Genomic DNA, 24,402 nt, shown 5'->3' with positions numbered 1-24,402 from the left:
ACCAGACACGCTTGTTAAATGTTACTGTGTTTTACAGTGCTTACATTCAAATACATTATTAAAAAACCTTAGTATAAAAGTGATTAAATGAATTTAGTGAAGCCTCACCTCTGGCTTTCAGCTAAGGGAGCATATTTTTTAAGGACTTAAACTGGTAATGTTAATATGTTTTACAGTGCTTATGATCTAAGACAGAAAACAAAACTATCTCAGATTTTAGGTTTGAATGAAGTATAATTTTAATTCAGCTTCAGTGTGTAACTGTAGTGAAATAAGCACAAGGTATGTCTTTAGATTACAGGACTGAACTGTATATCTGACCAGTGCTCTCTTCTAAAGCCATGGACACACTGAATTAGAAAAAACCCTCTAAACTTTCATAGAGTCACACCTCTCCGTAAGGTTTGGACTGACTCCATGTAAGTTATGCCATGTACCTGCTATGACAAAATCATTGATTATATTGTTATTGCTGAAGACTTTTTATGACTGAAACTAAATAGCACTCTCTCCTGCACACGATCAGGTACTGGAAAAGACAATTTAAAGTTCTCTACAAAGTTTGGAGTGACAGTATTTGTCTTCTAAACCCTAACTGCTGATTTTAGTGCTGGATTGGCCTGATTTACTATTTTCAGTAGCAGTCTGCACTATGTTGTTGCAGTGGCAGAGATCTGTCTACCCAGATCACAGCAACAGTCCTGTGGCACAAGGACCCTCTGAGTCTCAGTGGATGTAATTTAAGCAAACAGCCCGGTTTGGGACACTACAGTGGTAATGTCTGATGACTAGGTTAAAAGAAAAAATAACTGAAAATTAAGTTCAGGGCAAAAACTATTCTGGGTGACTTTTTTGTCACATCTTAGTACAAACATTTACTCTATAACTGCCAGAAATGCTTGGACTGTGGTCACGCTTTTATCATCTGAATCCTCCAAAACCATTAAAAACAGCGGCTTGTCTTCAAAGACGAATAATAGGAGGTGCAGCAAACCATGCCCACATTAAAGAGAGAAGCACATGAAAACCCAAACAAAGCGTTTACTGAACCTTTCTGTATTTTCTTGTTCACAGGGTTCAAGTCGTCTTCAATAAAGTAGCCTGGTTCTGCTGGACGTTTCTTCCTGTTAAAAGGGAGTTTTTCCTCTCCACTGTCGCTACATGCATGCTCAGTATGAGGGATTGCTGCAAAGTCAACACCAGTGACTGTCCACTGTCTCTACATGCTCATCCAGGAGGAGTGAATGCTGCAAGTCACTGACTGGATGCAATCTGCTGGGTTTCCTTAGATAGAAAACTTTTTATCCAATTTGAATAAATAACTGAATCTGACTGCACTGTTCAATGGTTAGGATTAATTGGAATGTATGTACTTGACTTTGTGAAGTGCCTTGAGACAACTTGTGTTGTGAATTGGTGCTATATAAATAAACTGAATTGAATTGAATTCAATAAGACATGATATAGGTTTAGAGATACAGTTAAATTTATGAACACTAATCTAAAAAAAACATTAGGCTGAAACACTTCTTTGGAGTAAATCGAGTGATAAAGTGTGCAGCATTTTTTGACATATCTGGGACGCAAGGTACTGCCAACTAGACTCAATATACAGTGCCTTGGTAAAGTACTCGGCCCCCTTGAACTGGTCAACCTCTTGCCACATATCAGGCTTCAAACATAAAGATATAAAATTCTAATTTTTTGAGAAGAATCAACAACAACTGGGACACAATCGTGAAGTGGAATGAAATTTATTGGATATGTCAAACTTTTTTAACAAATAAAAAACTGAAAAGTGGGGCGTGCAATATTATTCGGCCCCTTTACTTTCAGTGCAGCAAACTCACTTCAGAAGTTCAGTGAGGATCTCTGAATGATCCAATGTTGTCCCAAATGACTGATGACGATAAATAGATAGGCCATGGGAGATGTTCAACTTCACTTTCATGTTCATCAAACCAATCTTTCACCAGTCTTGCTGTGTGTATTGGTGCATTGTCATCCTGATACGTGGCACCACCTTCAGGATACAATGTTTGAACCATTGGATGCACATGGTCCTCAAGAATGGTTCGGTAGTCCTTGGCAGTGATGCGTCCATCTAGCACAAGTATTGGGCCAAGGGAATGCCATGATATGGCAGCCCAAACCATCACTGATCCACCCCCATGCTTCACTCTGGGCATGCAACAGTCTGGGTGGTACACTTCTTTGGGGCTTCTCCACACCGTAACTCTCCCGGATGTGGGGAAAACAGTAAAGGTGGACTCATCAGAGAACAATACATGTTTCATATTGTCCACAGTCCAAGATTTGCGCTCCTTGCACCATTGAAACCGACGTTTGGCATTGGCACGAGTGACCAAAGGTTTGGCTATAGCAGCCCGGCCGTGTATATTGACCCTGTGGAGCTCCCGACGGACAGTTCTGGTGGAAACAGGAGAGTTGAGGTGCACATTTAATTCTGCCATGATTTGGGCAGCCGTGGATGTATGTTTTGTGGATACAATCCGGGTTAGCACCCGAACATCCCTTTCAGACAGCTTCCTCTTGCATCCACAGTTAATCCTGTTGGATGTGGTTTGTCCTTCTTGGTGGTATGCTGACATTACCCTGGATACCGTGGCTCTTGATACATCACAAAGACTTGCTGTCTTGGTCACAGATGCGCCAGCAAGACGTCCACCAACAATTTGTCCTCTTTTGAACTCTGGTATGTCACCCATAATGTTGTGTGCATTTCAATATTTTGAGCAAAACTGTGCTCTTACCCTGCTAATTGAACCTTCACACTCTGCTCTTACTGGTGCAATGTGCAATCAATGAAGACTGGCTACCAGTTATGTTATGGAAAACTGAACACAGAATAATAAACGGACTGAACTTATATAGCGCTTTTCTAATCATACTTACCACTCATCAATTTGCACTCAAAAACAAGCACATATTCATACACTGATACATAGATCGATAGGCAATTTGGAGTTAAGTGCCTTGCCCAGGGGCATGTCGACATGTGGCAGGAGGAAGCTGGAACGAACGCACAACATTCGGACTGAGCTACAGTCACCCACTAACCCAGGAGTCTGATTTTTCCATGTAGAATTTTATTTAAATCTTTTTCAAACAAGTCCAGAAAAATGTTATCAGCAAACCTCAATGTTTCCAAGACTGAGGGAATATAGCAAGAATAAACTAGTAAGACCTGAATGAGCCTACTCTCTTTGTAGCTGTAATGTATTTCATATCCTTCAGTTTCTACAGATGATTTAATTTATTATTTCATTGATGAGGGTTTCTCTGTTCCGCCACAAAGACATAAAGCATGTCTGACCTCAGAATCAGACAGTGTTTGTTAAGACTCCATTGCACGGTCTCTAATTTTAGTTTTAAAATCTACAAATAGGAGTTTAGACACATTTGCTGAATACTTTTGGTTTCCAAAAATGCAACCTTAAAGTGAGTTCTTTCCCACACATGCAGATTTTATTACAGTTTCCAAGTTTCCATCATTTTGCACCTGCAGCTAAATTATAATGTAAAATCTCCCAAAGTTCACATTTTCCACAAGATGTAGGAGAATTTCCATTACCATCAGATTATCATAATAGTGGTTATGTGTATGTGTGTAAAAGAGTAGATGTTCAGTGGTTTCTCGGGGTGTAGAAAGAGCAATCCCTTGCTGGGAGTGAGAACAGCATTCCCAGAAGTCATTGTCTACAAATTGCATATTTTCCCAGATCCCACCCCACATTCTCATCTCTGACTCTATCCACACAGCTGCCTGACATCCCAGCACAGGGCTACTGGTTGCGTTTCTTAAACACCACATTAGCGCAAAAAAAAAAAGGTTTGAAGGAAAAAAACAGTGCCACGCTTGCCAGGCAGGCACTCTGTTAAACGTCTTGCTAGACTTTGTCCTGTTATACAGCAAGAGACACATTAAGATGCGACAGGTAGAGTCTACCGACAGTTTAAGTTTAACACAAAGTCTGTGAATTAACCAGAGGAAAAATAACTGGAGGCTTCTCATAACATTCAGAAGGAATATTGCTGGAGAAAACACTGGTACAGGTTTCTTACACATTTGATGTTTTTGTTTTAATGTTTGTTTTTTCTGTTTGGGGTTTAGTATCAGTGTGATCTAAGCAATACAATCTTCAATACTAATATCAACAGGTTTAGTCCAAGTTCATGGTCCAGAAAAACGTTTCTGACAACCAATAAGCATGTTGTGATGGACAAAAGCCAACCATAAACTCACCATGACTGTTTGTGATTTCTTACATAAAAACAATGACAAGAGATCCAAGGAATACTTGCAGAAAGTTTTGGAAAGAATTGGAATTATAGGTCTTTGGGCAAACCCACGGCACAAGACTCCACTGCTGAAGAAAAAACATATTAACGCTTGTTTAAAGTTTGCCAATTAAACACTGGTCTGGTCAGATCGAATTTCAACACTTTGGACTCGTTGAACACACCATGTCTGGAGAAGAAATGGCACTGCACATGACTCCAACATATTATACCAGCAATGATGTTTGAAAGGATATATTTACTAAAAAGAACGTTGACGTGTTAATTACTTACTTTCCCAGCTGTATTTATTTTATTTCAGAAATCATGACAGTGATGAAATAATAAGGATAATAACTTGATAATAATTTAGACTTAACTGATCTCACAATGGAGAAATTATCCTCTGCATATAAAGCAAAGTAAAATAAAGCAGATCAAACTGAAGAAATCAATGGTTGCCTAAGAACAAAAAAATGTCTAAATGTGCCCATGCTCCATAATTTAGTCATGGTGTTTAGACAAAAATTCAACTTGGAAGACTCACGTCCACTTCTGGCTCCATCTAACTATTCCACTCCGCATTCCTCTTAAGCCCATCATCCCTCAAGGCTTCGCTTTAAAAATCCTTCATTTGCAGAATCTCCTGCTCTTCAGCTGCGCTTCAACCCTCCTCCACCCCATCTCCACCATCAGAGTTCAAGCTCCTTCCCACTCCCTTATTTCCTCAGGCCTCCACTCCACCACCAGCATCAGGATCTCAGGGGGAAGACTTCTCTAATTCTAACCCTAAGATGTTCATTCGAGCTCATGTCATTATCAGCATCCATGTCTTCCACCGGGGTCCAAGCGCCAAAAGAAAACAAACATCAGCTAATAAACTTCTCTAATTGCCATGTCTGTGTTTCTCTCATTTGTGAGTCTTTTCAGGTTGAAATGCCGTTTACCCTAATTTCCATGCTAACATTTGGCTGTGTTCAGCTTGAACATACTGGTAGCATCACTATTGTGATTTCTATGTTGAAATAACTGTACTAACCTGTACCAGGACACTGAAACTGTCCTCAAAATGAAACAAAAGGGGAAGTAGTGGCCTAGTGGTTACAGAGCAGGGCATTTAGCCAGCTGTTTCAGGATAAAAACATCCTTCAGAGAGAAAAGTATTGCTGCTACAGATTGTCTCTGCATGCTGAGGATGATAAATAATTAAACTGGATGCAACCCAACAAACTGATCATTGTTGGTACCATAATAGCCAGGTTATAAAAAACTAAATTTCAGGTTTAAAATAGCAAGATGGTTAACTTTTCATGAGAAGAAAATAATTCAATCATAGTGAATCATAGAAATTACAGCCATTCTCAGTTTATATACACTACTTTGGTTTAAACAGCATGAAAATTACTTTGCCTATGATGTTTTTAGAAAACTAGAAGTGCTGTCCAAGTATTATTGAATGCCACTAGTGTCAAAAGAACCTTTAAATAAAAAGTCAGACATTTGAAATACAGAAAACAGAGCAGGAATAGAAATGAATCTGAGAACACAAAGTTTTTTCCATCATTAGGTGAACTTGGAAATGTCTAAAATCAAATCCTATGCTTTTCAATACATTTCAAGATGTTGGAGGAACCCATTAGAAGAACAGATACTCTAGTACCTGCTGTCTGATAAATGTGAATTCAGTTCTAACTGCAACCAAAACTGATCAGGTCTGTTTACATTCAGAGATAACAGATATTAGTTAGAAAGGGATATTTCTTTCCTCCAATTTATCCTTTAATTTCATACAAATATGGGAAAACAAGCTGTAGTCGACAGCAAAGTAAGATAAAGCAGACCAAACTGAAGAAATCACTGGTTGCCTCAGGATAAAAATTTATAAATGTGGTCATGCTCCATAATTTAGTCATACTGTTTACCCTAATTACAAGCTGTCAGAGAGAAAAAATGTATTCTCCAGGTATCAGATTATAAAACATGTCATTAATAGTTTCATTTTACACCAGCCAACAGCCTATAACACTGATGATAAAACCTAAACACATTTGTTGCATATTATCAAAACTAATGCATAAGGACTTCACATCTTTCTGTGCTGCTCAGTTTTGTACGAAGTTCCTTTGTCTTTATATACAGCAGCTGAAATTAAGCCCTGCAAGCCCAGAAGCCAGGCAAGGGAGAACAAAATGCCTAATGTTTTATGGATTTTTACTGTAATAAAATAAAACTCAGCTTGGCATTTTTTTATACTTTCTTCTCCTATGTTCCTTATATAAAAATGCTGGCAACCTCACAGAAAGAGTTTGGCAATATTAAAGGTCTGCACCACCATGTCTAAAACTCAGGCGCAGCTGAATCTGGGTAAGTAAGAGGGAATGATATTGAGTGCAACGAAGAGTGCTCTTACATTCAAGAACCTACAAATGAAATGGAAGAGTTCAACGCAAAGAGCAAACTTGGAGATCAAACTTTTAGAAATATATGTCTGTAGGTTCCTAAAGCAAATGTTTTTGAGAAAGCATCAGCCATTTGTGCCCCTGAGCTTTTCTGTAAGATAAGTCCTTCCATAATTTTGTGTCTGTAACAAAGAAATTACTTCCCTCTCTGCAAAACAGTTCAATTTTATTTCTATATGTGTAACAGTTTGTTCCCCTCTTTATGTAATTTACTTTGTCCATAAAAACAAATAATAAAAGAGCACAGAAGAAACCAGATGAAAAAGCAAATATGGATTGGTTTGTAAATCTGGCTTAGCTTAGAAAGGGAAGATGATTTATACGATGATACTACAGACGATCAATTTCACATCACTGTGGAGGAATTTTCGCCCACTTTTATTACAGCATTTTTTCAATACATGCATTAGCCGATTTTGACCAAACTTCACCTGCTGGACAGTTTAGCTGACATTTTGGACTGTATAATACTTTGGTAACACAAGCTGGTCGACTCAATGACTGTAAGGTATCCAGGTCCAAGCCCTGTAAAACAAGCCCTGTATTTGACAGCTGGTATGAGCTGATGTGATCAAACATCTGTCTCATCGGTCCAAAAGACTTTCTTTCAGAAGTTTTGAGGTTCATTCAGATGCAATTTTGCAAATCTAAGTTGTCCAGCCATACGTTTTTAAAAGAGAAGAGCCTTTCTCCTGACAACCCTTCCAAACCTGTTCAGTATTTCTTGAACTGCCTTCTGATACACTAACATTCAAGTTAACTGAAACTGGGAACTTCAATATTGGGAAAATTATGAACTGCCATAGATGATTTCTATCTGTGAATAATTGTTCTTACTTTTTGATAATGGTCTTAAAACCCTTCCCAGATTGATGTGCAACAGCAGTTGCTTCTCTAAGGCCATTGCTAATATCTTTCAGCCTTGGCACTGTGTTAACCCACAGCTGCATGCTCCGGACAAACAAACCGCGAATATTCCTAGGCTACGTTCAGAAAGCAGGCAAATGCAACCAATTGCCGGCTTTTTCATTGCAGTCTGAACGGCCTGATTCTGATGTTTTCAACTGATTTGTGCCACTTTCATATGGTGAAATAAATCAAATTCGTATCTGATATTTTTCCATACTTTATAACTTTTGCGTTATGGTCCTGGTTCCGACTACATGTCCACACAGACTTCTATGCAGAAGCAGCAGTCACTGTGGCGACTAAGGCGACTGTGGCTCAGTAGGAAGAGTAGTCGTCTTGCAATCAGAAGGTTGTGGGTTCAATTCCAGCTTCCTCCTGCCATATGTCGATGTGCCCCTGGGCAAGGCACTTAACCTCAAGTTGCCTATTGATCGGCGTATGAATGTGTGAGCATTAATGTGGCTCTAGTGTAAAGCGTTTGAGTGGTCTGTATGACTGGAAAAGCGCTATATAAGTTCAGTCCATTTACTGCTCCACTTAAGGCCATTGCTAATAGCTGTGCTCTCTTTTTCTTACCAGGTGGCTTTAGGGTTATGACCCCTTCAGACAGAAAACTGATAGTGGTCACATTTAATTACCGTATTTTCCGCACTATAAGGCGCACCGGATTATAAGGCGCACCTTCAATGAATGGCCTATTTTAGAACTTTTTTCATATATAAGGCGCACCGGATTATAAGGCGCATAGAATAGAAGCTACTGCAGTCAAACGTTTGACAGCGTTCTGATAACTCCATTCACTCTCATGGTAAGGTCTCCTCTACATAGAATTCTATTGAATAGAGCCAACCGCACGTTAGGAATGCATTGGAGTCTATGAAGTTGAAGTTGAAATCAAACGTTAGTTAAAACGTGAAAGGGAACTTTTCCCTGATTCAGTAAACACGTAAAAGAAACAGTTTGATGCACTAAATCAAACGTTAGTATTGTTAACCTTTCCTGTTTCTGTCCCCTGACCGTAGTCTGATGACACAAGGGAGACGCTTTCTCCAGGGCCGAAGTTACGAGTTTCCTCGGGATTAACTCCCTCACTCATACGTTGCTGAGTTGAGCATGAAGAAACAGCATCAAAACACTGAGTTGTTGACGAGACTCGGGGTTCTTTTTAATGACTTTGCAGCACGTAAAAACACAGGGCTTACAGACTCATACACCGCTGCTCCGGTAGCCGTCTCTACCCACCCCACATGCACAATAATACCGACGTCACTCCTTCACTCTTGATTCTCAGCTACGGCAGCACACAGCGCCACCTCTGTCCGGAGGAGTAATGTCAACATCTTCCACACTCACACGAAACATACACCCCACACACTGAGCTTCTAATCACATATAGTTCAGGCAATTCCTGCAACAGTACATTCAAACGTTATACACACACAAGTGGTGTTGGACTAGGAGTAAGCACAGTACAGGTGTTTACCGCTATTACTTCGGCGACGCCCCTGACTATGGTAGCCGTAATGCTGCAAGCGGTGCGGCTTTGTAGTTTACCAGTCGTACTGAAACATTTTGACAGAGCGCCGTGTACAACCAGTATGGATCAACCAATTAACCAATTGATCCATATATAAGGCGCTCCGGATTACAAGGCGCACTGTCATTTTTTAAAAAAATTAAAGGTTTTTAAGTGCGCCTTATAGTGCGGAAAATACGGTAGTAGTTTGAAAAACCCGGAAAAAAAAATAAAAAATCAGATTTCAGCAAAAAATTGTAATTGAGCTTCAAGACCTGCAGTGTGAACGTAGCCTTAGTTTAATAGAGGATGGCCACACCTGCAGGTAATCACGTCCATCTGATCAGCAAAACCTGTCTGCTACTTGCCCTCATAAAAACATTTCAGGGTGTGCATGTTTACCTGAAAAACCAATTTTAATGCTTTTTTTTATATTCATAAACTGTAAAAAAAATATTTAAAAAAACTATAAAAACGTATGAAATAATAAAAATCTGCAAATTAAAACAAACCCTTACAGAATGTTCCTAATTTGAGGGCAGATTTGGCTTTGTGGCTTGTTATTATTTTTCCATTTGAGGTTTTTTCTTTTTGCCCTTTTTGCTTGTACCAAGTTCAGTATTTAGAATTTAAGGGAACCATGCTTTTTATTTATAGCTGAATCTGCCTCTAAAACGTATTATCTCTTTGGACTGTTTTTGCATAGCTGTGTCTCACTGCTTTTGAAAATATTGGACGGACATCTAAGCGTCCGAGTTGTTAAAAAGTGGTGTAAAGATAGAAACTGCATGCTTCACTAGATCCATATATCGCAAGGTGTTACAGCCCTGCACCTTCATCCGCTGTGTGTAGGATCGCTAAATATATTCAGAAGGATCTTTAGCTATAATGCAATACAATATAATTTAATTCATCTTATCCCTTGTAGTTGCAGCTGACATGTGTATTTTTCTGTCTGTGTCTGAAACTGATCACGTCTCACCAGTAGTGCCTCCATCCAGGGATAAAACGTTGCTCTCATCTTCCACTGAAAAAAAAGACAAAACGACTGACTTTAAAAGCAGATATATTTATTAAATGTGTTATATTGGCACGTTGGTTGCAATTAGTGGATTTTATTTCTCCTCTCTTGTTTCACATCTGTTACTCCTGCTTGGTCCACCATTCTACCCAACGATTATTGTTCATGTCTCATTTTACCAGATGGCCGACATGCTGCCCTTCTTTCCTGTGATGTTAAGACGGCTTTGGTGCTACTGAAGCACTTTGTCGTCATCCGTTCAGCCTCTGCTTCATTTTTCATTCACCCTCCCTCTGCTCACTCACTTTTAAGCCACTGCCCTGCTTGTTTCCCTCTGACCTTTTTGACCTCCAACCTCTTGTATCTTTTTCAATGTTTTTATTTTTCTTTAGTTACTCTCCATCCAGCTCTGCTCTCCTCCCATAGTCACTGCTTTGATCATTATTCCTAATGTTAGTTCCCCTCCATCAAACTGTTTCTCCTCCACCTTTCCTTTCTAGGTCAAAAAGTAATGCACTGGTTGGCAGCACTAAAGCAGTACTGACACCACAGCTGGTCCCTTACAACCACCATGAATCCTTTCTAAACAAAAAGAAATAATCATGACAAGACAAAGCACAAGCAGATGCAGTGTGAAAAAAGGTAATTGAAATTTTTAATTTGTAAAATCTGTAAAAATGTAATTGTGTTTGGTTGGTAAATAAAAACAAGACTAACAAAGATGACATAAATGATGTAGATGACCCGTACAAGAGAAGCTGAGAATGTTATCTTTGTTATTCTAGTTAACAACAGCTGAAACACTTGAAACAGCATGAAATCTTGGTAAAAACATGTCCTGGTTAATTAATATTGGAAAATTTGTTCTCAGAGTGCAAACGCGGCAATTTGTGCTACGTATAATAATATTGTTTCATGCAGTAAGCTACTTTCCTTTCTATAAAGGGTTAACTAACAAATTACATGTTTGTCGAATGGCTTTCATGTATCCCAAAACACAAGCCATCAACAGTATAACTTAGAGTATAATTCTCTTTCTGAACAATATAAGTTTTACATGATGTTAATGTTCTACTTAGGAGTTTGGAGAAACCAAACTTCTTCAAAAATAGGGGGTTTTAGATCCATTTATGTGTACAAGTTAAAACTGTTGAAATCAGATGCAAAGGCAAGATATGACCAGAAATCAGCACAGGTTAGGAGGAGAATTCACATAAACAAGGAGAAGAAGGTATTCAAAAACTGCAAACCTGGTTTATTTTCTTAATGGCACTTACATGTGAAAAAAAAGATTTTTCCCACTCAAATATGTTAAAACTGTAGAGTCCAAGTAAAATACCTGATTGGTACATCTCTATAGCTAATCCTTTTTTATGTTTTCTATTGTTTTTGATTTTATTTATATTTCAAGGGTGTGTACTAGGAATGGGTGATATGTACTTTAAATTTTATCATGATATTTTGTGGTATTTACTGCCATAATGATAAAAGTGATAATAAAGAGTACTTAATAAATATTCCTTACAGTCTTTTTTGGCAATAGATTGCCTTGGAGTGCAGTCAATGTGAAAAACAGCAAACCCAGAAACCCAGAAACTTAAAGAACTGATTATTGACTAGGCTACGTCTAGACATCAGTTACATTACGCAGTGCACTTTTATTGCTAAACAGGACACATTAACCGCATTTCACCATATCTTTAAGAACACCAATGTGTATTGCTGAGGTCTGGGAATAGTGGAAAAAAAAAAAAAGTAACCATCAGGATACTTGAGGTTCTGTACAATACTGAGGTATGTAGACATTATACAGAGTTGATTGTCATAATAACAATAAACATTGCCAATCATTGCTGCAACCACGTTGGTCACTTTTCATTTATTTTTATTTTTTCCTATAACAAAGTACTTTTCTCTTCATTTGAAGTATACAGAAAGAATTTCAGATTAAAGGTGGATAAAGTTTTAAAATGATTTATTATGGTGTAATTTATGTACATAACAAAACATTTTTACCCAGGTGTGTAAACTTTTGAGATCCACTGTGTCCCAGCAAGCGTTGCTGCTTTTCTTGTCAACTTCATGCTTAAAATGTGAGATTTGGGCTCCTCTAATTATTTTTGCCGTTTGATCTCTACATCATTACAAGAGTTGCGACGCCATGATGTCAGTAAATACTGCGACGACGGCACCCGGTGGGATATCTGGATAAATATTACATTAGCATGTAAAATGCAAGGTAATAATACTTGGAACATATTAGCCAACAGTTTTTGCGATATGAGTATTGCACACAGTGATAATGCGATGACTTTATTTGCGATACATTCGTCAGCCCTACTAAGCACATAGATAGCTAACATTAGCATTTCAAGATTTCAGCTAATTCTATTGTTAAAACTGTCTAATGTCGTTAAAAGTGATGGAAAGAAAAAGAAAATGCTGATGTTTTAAATCACATGTCACTTTGTGTTAATTTTCTGTTTTTGTTTTGCGAGTCCATCTGGGTTGAAAGATTTACAGCTTTGTCAGCGACAATATGAGAGCAGACAATACATCATGTAGATAAGTGGGAGAAGGTTCACAGGTGAGATTGTGGGCAGACACCATATCTCCAGGATTATACGTCCCCATTTCCTGAGTGGGAAATCCGGTCCAGAGTCACACCCAGGATCATTGATAGCAAAGTTTCCAGCAGTGGGTCAGAAAGCTACATAAAATCTGCATCGTGTGTTGATCATTCACTGTCGTTTAGAAACACTGAAAGTGTCCGCTGATCATATGTCCATTTAAAGCTTCTCTTCTTGTACTCTCGTTAATGTAGGAAGTAATTATCGTGAGTAAATAAATACTTACGTCTAACTCTGTATTTTTTAGAAAGAAGTGTAGCCAAAGCGGCTGAGTGTGAGTGAATACTTTAATTAAAGTACACCAAGTTAAGCTTGCTGCTAATGAATGAAGTTTAAAATAATTCTGCACAGTGCTAACTTTTAGATTCTTTATAGCATTCATCTCGTACATCAAGGGAGAAATATTATTTCATTACGGCGCCATCCGTGTGCGTCTGTGTAACCGATATTTTACACAGCTCCGATAGTCTACATTTTAATTTCAAGACTGAAGTGCTAATGAGCCAAATCTGATCTGATTTGCAAATGCTAATGAAATGGCACTTGTGCATACAATGAGATATTTTTTGACTTAAGCTAACTGTAATAAAAGTCAGGAGGACATATTTATGAATAATATTTCAGAAGAAATTTTAGGCAGATGCTCATGTGCTTTTGGTTACCCACATAATTCCAGCCCCTTTTTCTCTACATTTTACTAAATTTCTCCCATATTTTCATTAAAACCTGTTTTTTCTTTTACTTTACTGTTGTGGCCTTGATATTTACAGATGAAGTTCCAGCTTGTATACTTAACATGGCAACTTGTTTGCCACAGATTTACCTAATAACATATTTACTATCTAAGGCATTATCATATATTTTTTAAGTATTGTTAATATAGATGTCCTAATCAAATGTTTTTAGTCCCTGATGATTTTCAGTGAGTCATTTAAGGTTAATTATCTGCTGACACTGAGTCTCAATCCAATACCCGTATTTTTTCACGGCACAGAGCTGCACACTGCAAGCTGTCAGGACAATAAAGTTATTTAAAATAACTCCCATGTATAGTGCCATTCAAAGGTATCAGTACCCCTGTTTAAAGGAAAGCTTTTGAAACTTTTTACACACATAATCCTGCAAAATGCAACTGAGAAAAACAAATATATCTGTAACATATTGCAAAATTATTAATTAGTCAATTTCTAAAGACCGTTGGTTGCACTGGATTTTATTTACACAGTGTACATGTTTGGTAGACTTTCCGATTATTTTCCATAAATATTATTTTAAAGCTATATGACCTTTTCCTTCCAATCTGCAAAAATGCATTACTTTGTGTTGGTTTATCACGTAAAATCATAGTGAAATACACTGAACTTTGTGACAAAATGAGCAAAATGTTCGAGGGTATGCAAAGCATCTTAATATGACAAAAGGCAAGAAAACCCTATATTCCCCACCTCAGTGATAAATTCAGTCAGCTGTTGAGCTATTGTCCTTTACCTTTTCACGGTCCCTTGGAAACCTTTCATTTACTATCTTCGTTTAATGGTAACTCCGTTAGCCGCAGCTGACATGAAACCAAAGGGCAACAAGGTACTGGCAGTAAAGTAAAGTAAAAATCCCTGAACATTTAAAAATGCAGCTGATAAACTGTTGGAAAATGAAAGGTCTAGCAGAAAAGAAGATGTGATTCAGATCACCAGAACATTTCCAGGATTACCGCTGGGTTAAAAAGCCCTGAAATACATCCTCCTTTATCTAATTTGACAAAATTTAGAGCGGAGACTAGACAGTAAATAGCAATACAAATTTGCACCCAAACTGATCGAGACATAAGCCAAGTCGTAGTAAATCTGCATCGAAACAACAAAAGAGGCGTCACGAAGCCCTGAAGACGTATCGTCAGCATGTTATTTGTGTAGAAATGAATGTTTGTGCAGTTCACATAAATGTCTGCCTCTTTTGTTCGAATCCGCACGCAGATGTGCGCTCACATCTGACACCCGAGCAAAGTCGAGGAGGAGGAGGACTGAGCAAAGTGACATTTGAAACAAAACACTTTTGTTGCACTGCTGCGACCGCTGTCATGTTGCGCTGATGTATGCAAAGGAACAGACATAAGTGTGCACACACGCACATGTGTATTTCTGAGCTGACTTTTTAACAATAACTGAAATGTCACTCAGCACTCGCACGAGAACATCAGCAATCAGGGAGCAACAGGTGACAGAGATGTCAGCAAGCGCGTCATTACGGTGGTTGAAAGTCGCCTTTCTGACATTTGGTTCAGAAATAAAACACTCACCCTGACGTTCTCTTTACATTTTACACCAAATGTTAGCTTTGTCTGACAACTAAATAGGAATGGAGAAAATGGCTTTTATAAATAAAAACATACCACACCCTATCAATGATCCAACCACTGGCAGCGTTACTGTCTTTCTGGCAGGAATATCTACAATAATGTGAGTAAGTTAGTAAAAAAAAATGCAAACATGCGCATATAATCAAACAGGATCAACAGATCCCACATGTTGTATCCAAGCCTGCACTGATGTCAGTCTGCATGCGGTTTGTGCAGCCATGCATCTGCAGGAAACCTTCCAAACAAGGATGAGATGCATGCAGCCAGCATGCAGAGCAGAAAAGCTATACAAAAATCCTCCCCACCAATGTGATGCTGGTTCTGTGCCGTACCCAGGTCCATGCTTTTGGAGGCTTTGATGTGCTGGAACTGGAGTTGATTCTGGTTCTGGGTGGGAGCCTGGGGCTGGGCAATGGGAGAGGTTTCACTGCAAAGGATTCATGAGAAGGTTGTTAGATTTGAGCATGCGTCACCAGTTGTACATTGAGAAGGTCAGTTTGTCCTCTAAATGGACTCATTTTGAGTAAGTTTCAGGAGGAAAACTCCAAACATCCATTGTCTATACCCGCTTATCCATGCAGGGTCACGGGGGTCACTGCTGACTCCAGCAGTCATTGGATGAGATTCCAACTCCAAACAGGATTTTGAATTTGTATCCATGTTTGATGAAACTGAGTCAGTTTTAACATGTTAAAACATGGATACATTCATGAGAAAGAAAGTGCATCTCCTTTAAATTCCTGGGCTTTACATGTGGACACATCTAGGTTTTTGAAGTGTTATTTCACAAGATATAATAGCATTTCTTAATAATTAATACACAATATGTTATTTTTATATAGACGTTGTCTTGAAGTTAGATTTATATACATTTATAACCTCAAAAAGTCCAAATCATTTACATGTTAAGACCAATGACGTGTAATTGTCTTACATTGACTGGATATGGAGATATATTATATTATAATTAGAGAAATTCCTGAAATTCCAAATATATATTCAAAAAGTTCCCAATTCATTTTTCCCTGAAGCTGTTATGATTCATTACCAAAGAAGTATCTGCCACAATTATTTTCATCCAATATTTGCATTTTGCCACAGTTCATAGTTGTAAAATACAGACAAGTATGTCGAACTTCATGCATCTGCTTGAGATTGTAAAAGCTTTTAAATGGAGTACAAAAAAACGGCCTTGTTCATGTTTTTCATTAAGATGATTAAAAAAAATGCTCAGTTTTTCTTTTTGTTTCAGTTGATTTCAGTTGGGGCTAAAAAAACTGAAAGATATTTACCATAAATTCTTTAAATTAATAAATAAATAAAGCAGACCATACAAAATAAAGAACAAATGTTACTAAATTCTAATACTGACAAACCAAACAGCAAAATACTGAAATTGACAACCAATCAAAAAACATCTTAAAGTTCAGACTGAATGAAGACATTTCCAACTGCAGTTTTCCCCAAGGCTGAGAACAGGAAGCTGATAAAGAGTGATTAGTAAAGATGATAGTCATCGCTTGGGTTGAATTATCAGATATATTTAAGCTTTCTGCATGCTGACTCTGGTAGAAAGCTCAAACACACCTTTGCAGCTGATTAGAGCTGCTGATCTCCTCATCTTGTCTGTACAGCACCCCTTCCTCTTCCTCCTCATCCATGTGAAAATAACTCCCATTGGTCACTGAAAAGCAAAAAAAAAAAGAAAAAAAAGAAATAACAATCTGAACAAATATAATGCAGCCAAGCAAAACTGATTTTTCTTACCTGTGGAATCAGGTTACGCTGAAGTTTATGTTAATAAATTGTATTTCCACACACAGATTCAATGAAGCGGTGTCACAGCAGGGATAAAGATTCATATCTCCACATTTAGCTGAGAGTGTATATTTGGTGATTTGTTTTGGAAAAAAAACACAGAAGGGAAGTGACTGGACAAGTGAAGGACATACAAAAAATAATAGAACTGTGGGGGTCATCCATTTCGGGGCGATAGACCGGCTGGGCTGCGCAGCTCCGCAGACGTCGCAGCTCTGACGTCACCTGGGATTATAAAACCCGTGGAAAATAAACTTGTGTTGCCATTTCCAGCGTGTCTCATGGGACGACGCAACTGGAGAGAGAAACGCTCGCAGGCAAACCTATCCTCCACACGGCCATTCAACATCAGAGTAATTTCGGTTTTTTTATATTAAATCAGTTAGGTGTATTTAGAGGTCTGGGCAAGATTAGGCATAGTTGAGGTGATTCAGAATCACCAGTGGTTAATCTAAGGTATCAACTTGTTGCAGCGCATTACTGATTGAAGTGTTTTATGCCGAGTGTTTTGATTTGCTGTACAAGTGCTGCTGAATCGCAGAGCGCGGATGCAATCACAAAATCAGCCAGGAGTCAGGAGTTGGACTTTTAAAGTTTTTCAAAATAAGGTCGAAGTTCCCCCACCTTCGGTAAAGCGGTTGATTAAACAGTGACATTTAGCGTGGTTTTGATGAATGATTATCAATTATTAATGATAATTTACTAATTGCAATTATTAAGGGCTTTGAGCCCATAATCACAACACCAGAGGACATCTCTGATTTCTATTAGTAAGTCATGATTTTTTCATTAAGAAATAATTTTTCTCAATTATGATTTTTTATTAGACTTTTTGATAAATATTAATTAATCAATATTCAATATCCTTACAGAACAAATGATGAAATGTTCCAGAAAGTAAGAAAACAACCACATTTCATGACTTTTTGGTTCCCTAGGTATCAATATGACGTGACACAAATGCCCATTTCTCTTATCCACAGGTCCCTGGGCTGCATGAAACACCCATGTTTTTCTTGCCACCATGCACATTAAGGAAGATAATAAGGGAGGTAAAATATCTCCTAAAAGACCTGCAGGAGAATGTGGCATGCTGGGGTCACCAAGCCTCCATAACAGCCATTAAACAGCACTACATGTTAACTGGTTGTTTGGGAGGAAAAAAGCTTTTCTGCCCTACAATCAAAATTAAATGTGTGGATTTTGTTAAATGCTACAGGGACTAACTGCAACTGAGTGATTTGTTCAGAGAGTCACTAAAATTGAGCTTTTGAGCAACACAGACTCCAGGCAGGTCTGGTGTAAAATAAAGGATTATGGTGGAGGATCTGTCATGGTGTGGTTCAAACATTGTTGGAGTGCATGGCTTCATGAAAATATCCCGGCACTAGAAAAAAAACGTTTGGTGGTCTCTGGCGGAAAACAGAAAATGAGTCTTTTTTTGGATCTTTCAACAGGAGAAAGATCTGAAACATATGGCCAAATCAACACAGAAATGGTTCACTAGGGGGATAAATTATATTCTTCCATTGTCTTCTGAACTGAAGACAGTATGGGAGAAGTCCATGGATTCTGGACAATCTAGAACAATCCTGAACATTTTACAGCCTCCTCCAGGCAACTGCAGTGGTTTATTTGAGTAGCAAGAACACCATGTTCTATGCGCCAATGTCGACTCAAACTAAAAACAAAAACTGATGCACAAAATAACTGGACAGTTCATCATTATTACAATATAAGTGTGCACATTAATAATATTCCTAAGGATTTGTTTGCTGTTCTTCTAAATTGTCATGATTACACACTTTGCATGCCAATGAGATTTTCAGTTTGTTGGTTGGTGTCTTACTGCAGTAGATGCAAAAACATAACGCAGATGAAGGTGTCCAAGATGTCAAGGGCTGAAGCGATTGTTTTTGGTAAAAATATCGCAATTCGGGGCGGTGCGTAGCGTGCAGGAAAACCATATAAGAAGGTCCTCCATGTAGTCTATGTCCTGACCTCAGGAGCGTTGCTAAATGTCTAACCACCTTCTCTGGGAGCCCATTTTCTGTCTAAATCAATGTAAAAAAGGCCACAATTGCCAAAAAAATATATACATACGTATATCGTACTCAATGTTTTTATATCATTTAGGTCCAATCTAGCATTTATTTACTGAGGTCTAAAGTAAAGTGGTTCTGTTCACAAGAACCACGGCTTCAATTAACATTTTCAGACTAACCAAACAGTTAAATAAAACACTTACACATTGGGATTTTTTTAATAACTGAGCTTGAAAAAGATATCTATTTAGAGTTGACATTTCTGAGTTTCCTTGTAATGACTATGGCCACCACATGTAGAGTTTATTACCAATTATGTGTTTTTGAATCATTTAGTTCAGTTAATGATCCGATCCTCGACAAGAATGTTTGTTACTCATGTTGCTGCCTGAGAAAATTAATTGCTGACCTCTGATCTGGAGAGATTGTGCAAAGACAAACAGATCCCTCTCTTTGTTTGTTCCAACCTACTGAAACGTTATATGAGAAGAGAACCGATAATTGTGGCACCACTGATTTTGTTTCTAAGTATCTGATTAAATACAGGTACTCATACTAAAAGTTGGATATTTATAAATCTTCCATGTTTCAGATTATGCTACTGCAATAAAAGATGGATTCATTATTAGACTTTTTACACATTTTTACACCCGGGATGCCAATAAGTACAGACACTTTTATTTTCTTGAAATTTAAAGAGATGGTCCACATGTTTTCAGCTTCTGTTTTCAGTCGTCTGTCTCTTGAATATCTGATCTAAACACCGACTTAAATCAATCCAGCTGGCAACATAATAGCTTGTGCTATATTTACGCTCCATACCCCATAAACACAACAAGAGCACTACTGTCAGGCTTAAAATCTATTTTCCTGCATTTTATGCTCGGAGTGCTTCCAAAACGGTGGCAACCTGGAGCTCAATACTGCGTCTGAAAGCCTCCTAAGTGGGGCTACCGCTGCTCAATAGAACATGAGTGAAAGGTGGGTGAAAATAGGCTAGCAGCACAGCGGTATGGTGGTGGTTTGAGTCCATTGTTCCAAAAAGACTTACATGAGATGGAATCTAAGAAAGGCTGGAAAGCCTTCCATCATGGACCTGAGAGAAGACAAACACAGCCAAGCTGGAAGGTTATCCTCGTCGTAATTTATGGATGAACTTCCGGCTGCTATCATTTGGGAAAACTGACTTTTTGAGCCATATTTAAAGCTTATTCCTTTACCAAAAGGAAAAGAGCTGTAATTTCCAACACTTTGTTTGTTGTGAAGAGTATTTAGACTGCCAGTACTTATTTCCCAGCAAAGTTAAGAGACGAAAGTAGAGAAATATGTACAGACGAGTAAAACTAAGTAACAGAAAAAAGAGATAATAAAAAAGCAGCTGAAGATGGAGCAGATGTTTCACACTGATATGCCTTTGTCTGCATTTATGACAACTTGATACACAGACACAAAATCCTCTCCAGTGCCATTTACATACAGTCATCACTTCTCAGAGTGCATTGCTGCTGCACAACACAAGCTGGAATTACTGCACATCCCTTCTCTGAATGCCCTTTATCTGCTTGCATCTGCACACGTGCGACTGAAAGCAGAGACGTTTGGAACTTCAGGGGAAGACAGGCACGTCTGAAGATATCACGTCGCCTTCATCTCCATCCCTTCCTCCCTCTTTCCCCACTAATCACCTGCTTTATTTTTCTCCAGCTCCTTTTCTTGCAATCTGATATTTTGGCTGCCATTTATCTCTCCTCTCAGATCTCCCTATAAATCATTTTATCTCCCGCTTAGTTTTAAGCTTTTTATTTTTTTTCCCCTGAACTCCCTTCCTTCTTCTTCTCCTCCTCCTCCTCTTCACTGCTAGCACCTTAATCAGCCAAACTGTCAAAAACACATTTTTTATTTCACCTCACACACGCAGAAATCTGTTTTCACTGACTCCCGCTATTTGAAGTGAAAAGGCATTTGTTGTGGATGATGGATCAATAGCAGTTTTCCCCAACAGCAGATAGACAAATTGTCTTCTTCGACACTAAACTATTCCTTTCTGTCAGCTGCGTTTGTCTGCAACTAGTCTGTTTTACAAACCATGAAAAAACAATGTGGGTGTGATGCCAGGTTGTGCTGGTCACCAGTAGATTTAGTTAAACTAGAACAAACATTTACAAATATCTGCTTTATCCAAACAAATACAGAAAACTGTTTTAAAGTGTAGAACAGAGACGGTCCTGTAACTCCTTCTCCTCTTGGCAGCCTCTCTGAGCAGTTTCTGTCTTGTCTTTTCAAAAAACATCAACTTTTGGTAATGTTACTATTCTCCAATATGTTCTCCACTTACAGATGACTGTCTTTATTGCACCTTGGTTTTTAAACCATGCAGTGGAAATTTGTGTGCTCTCCTCCTGACTGATACCTTCATATAGTGAAGGTCCTTCCAAACATTTTGACCTCTTTGTAAACTATAGTTTTAGCTAAAAGAAAACAAAAGTACTGAATATACTGAAAGTGAATCACAATGTGCTCCAGCATAGCATTAGTTCAGGGGTGTCCACAAGGTTATTACACCTTTTTTACACCCCTCCAACAAATGTGTTTGTCATATTATATTTGGAAAAAGATTTTAATTGATCATTAATGCTCTCATTTCTTACATCATAAAAACCTAGCATTTTAAGAGGAAAATGTACTATTAAAGCCAATGTATTTGTTGTTTGACGCTGCAATGACTCTTAACTCATCTTCCCTATCAATCGAGAACACTTTGACCAAAAGGTCAAAGGGATGACATGACCTCAAAACCATTTGAGATCCTGAGAGTCTCAATAAACAGCATAGGAAAAAAAATGGCAAAAAAAAGGTTGTTGCATGAACCAACTCTTGAACTTTGAACCTTTTCATCTCTGAAGAGAGACTTTAAATGGCCCGCTATATTTCACTATATGGAAAATGAATTCTGAGTCTAGATGAAGGACAACATCTTCCCCAAACATCTTCAGTTTGACTATTCAATGAATATTGTGTCAAGGCTCCAAGTGTGCAGCTACTTTTATCCTATGGGATGATTGAATGTGTTTAAAATATGTTTAATAGAAAGCAGACAGTTTTTTTATTATTTTCTAAGTATTTTCTTAAGTCCCACGTCTCTGAAGTCTCAAACATCAAAGAGGAAGAACCCTGATTGGCCAACATTAGACTCCTTTTTCTTAAGGTCCAGTAGGATTTGCAGCACCACTAGAAGTGCACTCTTTAGAGCCAAAATCAGAAGAGGTAGGTTTGTTTAATTTCCAGCCTCTCAAATGATACTGAACACCCCACTGACCTCGTTAAGATGTTACCAGTTCAGTTGACATACTTGTCAAAAGCAGGCTCTCCAAGTTTTCACGAAGCTCCTCAAGAGCGCGGAAGCATTTCCACAACAGTGCAATCGGACCCAAGACAATTCAAGGTTTGATCTTCATGTTGGTCAGAGCGACATAAAGGAAATAGGCTCTTATCACCCAAAAGAAGCTACGAGTGATTTGACTGTGAAATAAAAAATAAGAACAGTAGCTTTTTGAAAAGCTGTTCAAGCTTTTTACTTCTCAGGGAAGACATAATAAAAACAGAAAAACTACATGGAAAAATAGCTAAGGCAAAGAATCATGGTACCAGAAATAATAAGATGCAGTCCAGGAGATAAATAATTATAGAAATCTACATAAATACAAAATCAACACATCTCCATAAATACATATGTAGTGGTTCTTTACTCTAAATGTATTCTTGTGCATAAGCAAACATTAAAAGGAAAAATAACAAAAAATAATTCTAATTTGGACCTTAGTCCCAAATAAAACTAATTCAGAGTATGAAACAGTTCATTAGCAGGGTAAAACACTGGCAGACACAAACGCACGCTTATGCACAAAGATAAACAACCAAGCAAGCAAAATAACTCAGAGCGTAAGAAATGTGCCTATTGTACACAAACACTGGCTTAGAAATGCAAACACACACCAACATGTTCATCCAAACGACACTATAGCTGAGGTGAATTTGAACAGCGAAGTGTATTCAAGGTCAGAGCTGCTTGCCAGATTCAGTGTAAACACACAGACAAATAAAACCAACACTGTCTGATACTGGCCAAAAATCCCTGAACCAACACACCCACACACGATGGAGATGGAGGCTAACACTAAACATGCAGAGATATTATTCAGGAACAAAAAGGCTCACTTTCAAACAAACGAGCAAAGAGAACCATGAGGATCACACGAGTGATGGAGCGCTGGTTTGATTTACATTTATATCCTGAAGACGTACCAGAACCAGGGCTTACTAAACTCTAACCAAGTGTTTAAAAGAAGGCCAACGTGACTCACTGTGCAAACAGATTTATATTCACCACAATAAGATAAGGGCAAGAACACACAGGAACAGCTACACATGAGCGCTACACACAGACAATACAGGCAAAGAAGGAGCTAAAGTTAGTGTGAGATGGCGACACAGAACATTCAGCCATTACTAATTTACATTTTCCAACTCTACAAATATAGAAAGCAAAAAAATAATAGGACAGACAGGAAAAAGAAAGCTTGGAAATCAGATGAAGGATGAAAGAAGCAACAAAATATGAAAAAATAAATAAAACTGTTGCTTTGAAAATCAAAATCATCCGTGTCTGACTGGCCAGACCAATCTGGTGTGTTGCTAAAAAAAAAACTAAGTAGTGCTTAGCAAACTCTGCAGATTTTCATTAATGGACAGAAGCTTTTTGTCCTGCCAGGCCTCCATACCAACCACTTGTTTGTAGATGGCGTCTAACAGTTGTTATGGAGACATACAGGTCCTTCTCAAAACATTTGCATATTGTGATAAAGTTCATTATTTTCCACAATGTCATGATGGAAATTTAACGTTCATATATTTTAGATTCATTGCACATTAACTGAAATATTTCAGGTCTTTTATTGTCTTAATACGGATGATTTTGGCATACAGCTCATGAAAACCCAAAATTCCTATCTCACAAAATTAGCATATCATTAAAAGGGTCTCTAAACGAGCTATGAACCTAATCATCTAAATCAACAAGTTAACTCTAAACACCTGCAAAAGATTCCTGAGGCCTTTAAAACTCCCAGCCTGGTTCATCACTCAAAACCCCAATCATGGGTAAGACTGCCGACCTGACTGCTGTCCAGAAGGCCACTTTTGACACCCTCAAGCAAGAGGGTAAGACACAGAAAGAAATTTCTGAACGAATAGGCTGTTCCCAGAGTGCTGTATCAAGGCACCTCAGTGGAAAGTCTGTGGGAAGGAAAAAGTGTGGCAGAAAACGCTGCACAACGAGAAGAGGTGAATGGA

The 24,402-nt window shown here is 38.2% G+C and overlaps 1 protein-coding gene across 7 annotated transcripts in view; it reads right to left on the bottom strand.

Moving 5' to 3' along the window:
• LOC124871242 (partitioning defective 3 homolog B-like) overlaps positions 1 to 24,402 on the bottom strand; it is a 318,482-nt gene that overhangs the window by 154,606 nt on the left and 139,474 nt on the right. For 5 of the 7 annotated variants that reach the window (XM_047370389.1, XM_047370392.1, XM_047370391.1 and 2 more), the window contains 3 exons: positions 16,778 to 16,874; positions 15,496 to 15,617; positions 10,169 to 10,213 (listed from right to left, as the gene is read on the bottom strand). In XM_047370389.1, the coding sequence (XP_047226345.1) occupies positions 10,169 to 10,213; positions 15,496 to 15,617; positions 16,778 to 16,874 (264 nt within the window). The remainder of the gene's footprint in view (positions 1 to 10,168; positions 10,214 to 15,495; positions 15,618 to 16,777; positions 16,875 to 24,402) is intronic. The other 2 variants (XM_047370387.1, XM_047370388.1) reach the window with 2 other exon arrangements.

Source organism: Girardinichthys multiradiatus, chromosome 7, assembly GCF_021462225.1.
Source record: "Girardinichthys multiradiatus isolate DD_20200921_A chromosome 7, DD_fGirMul_XY1, whole genome shotgun sequence".
NCBI lineage: Eukaryota > Metazoa > Chordata > Actinopteri > Cyprinodontiformes > Goodeidae > Girardinichthys > Girardinichthys multiradiatus.
This window is presented reverse-complemented; position numbering and strand designations above follow the sequence as displayed.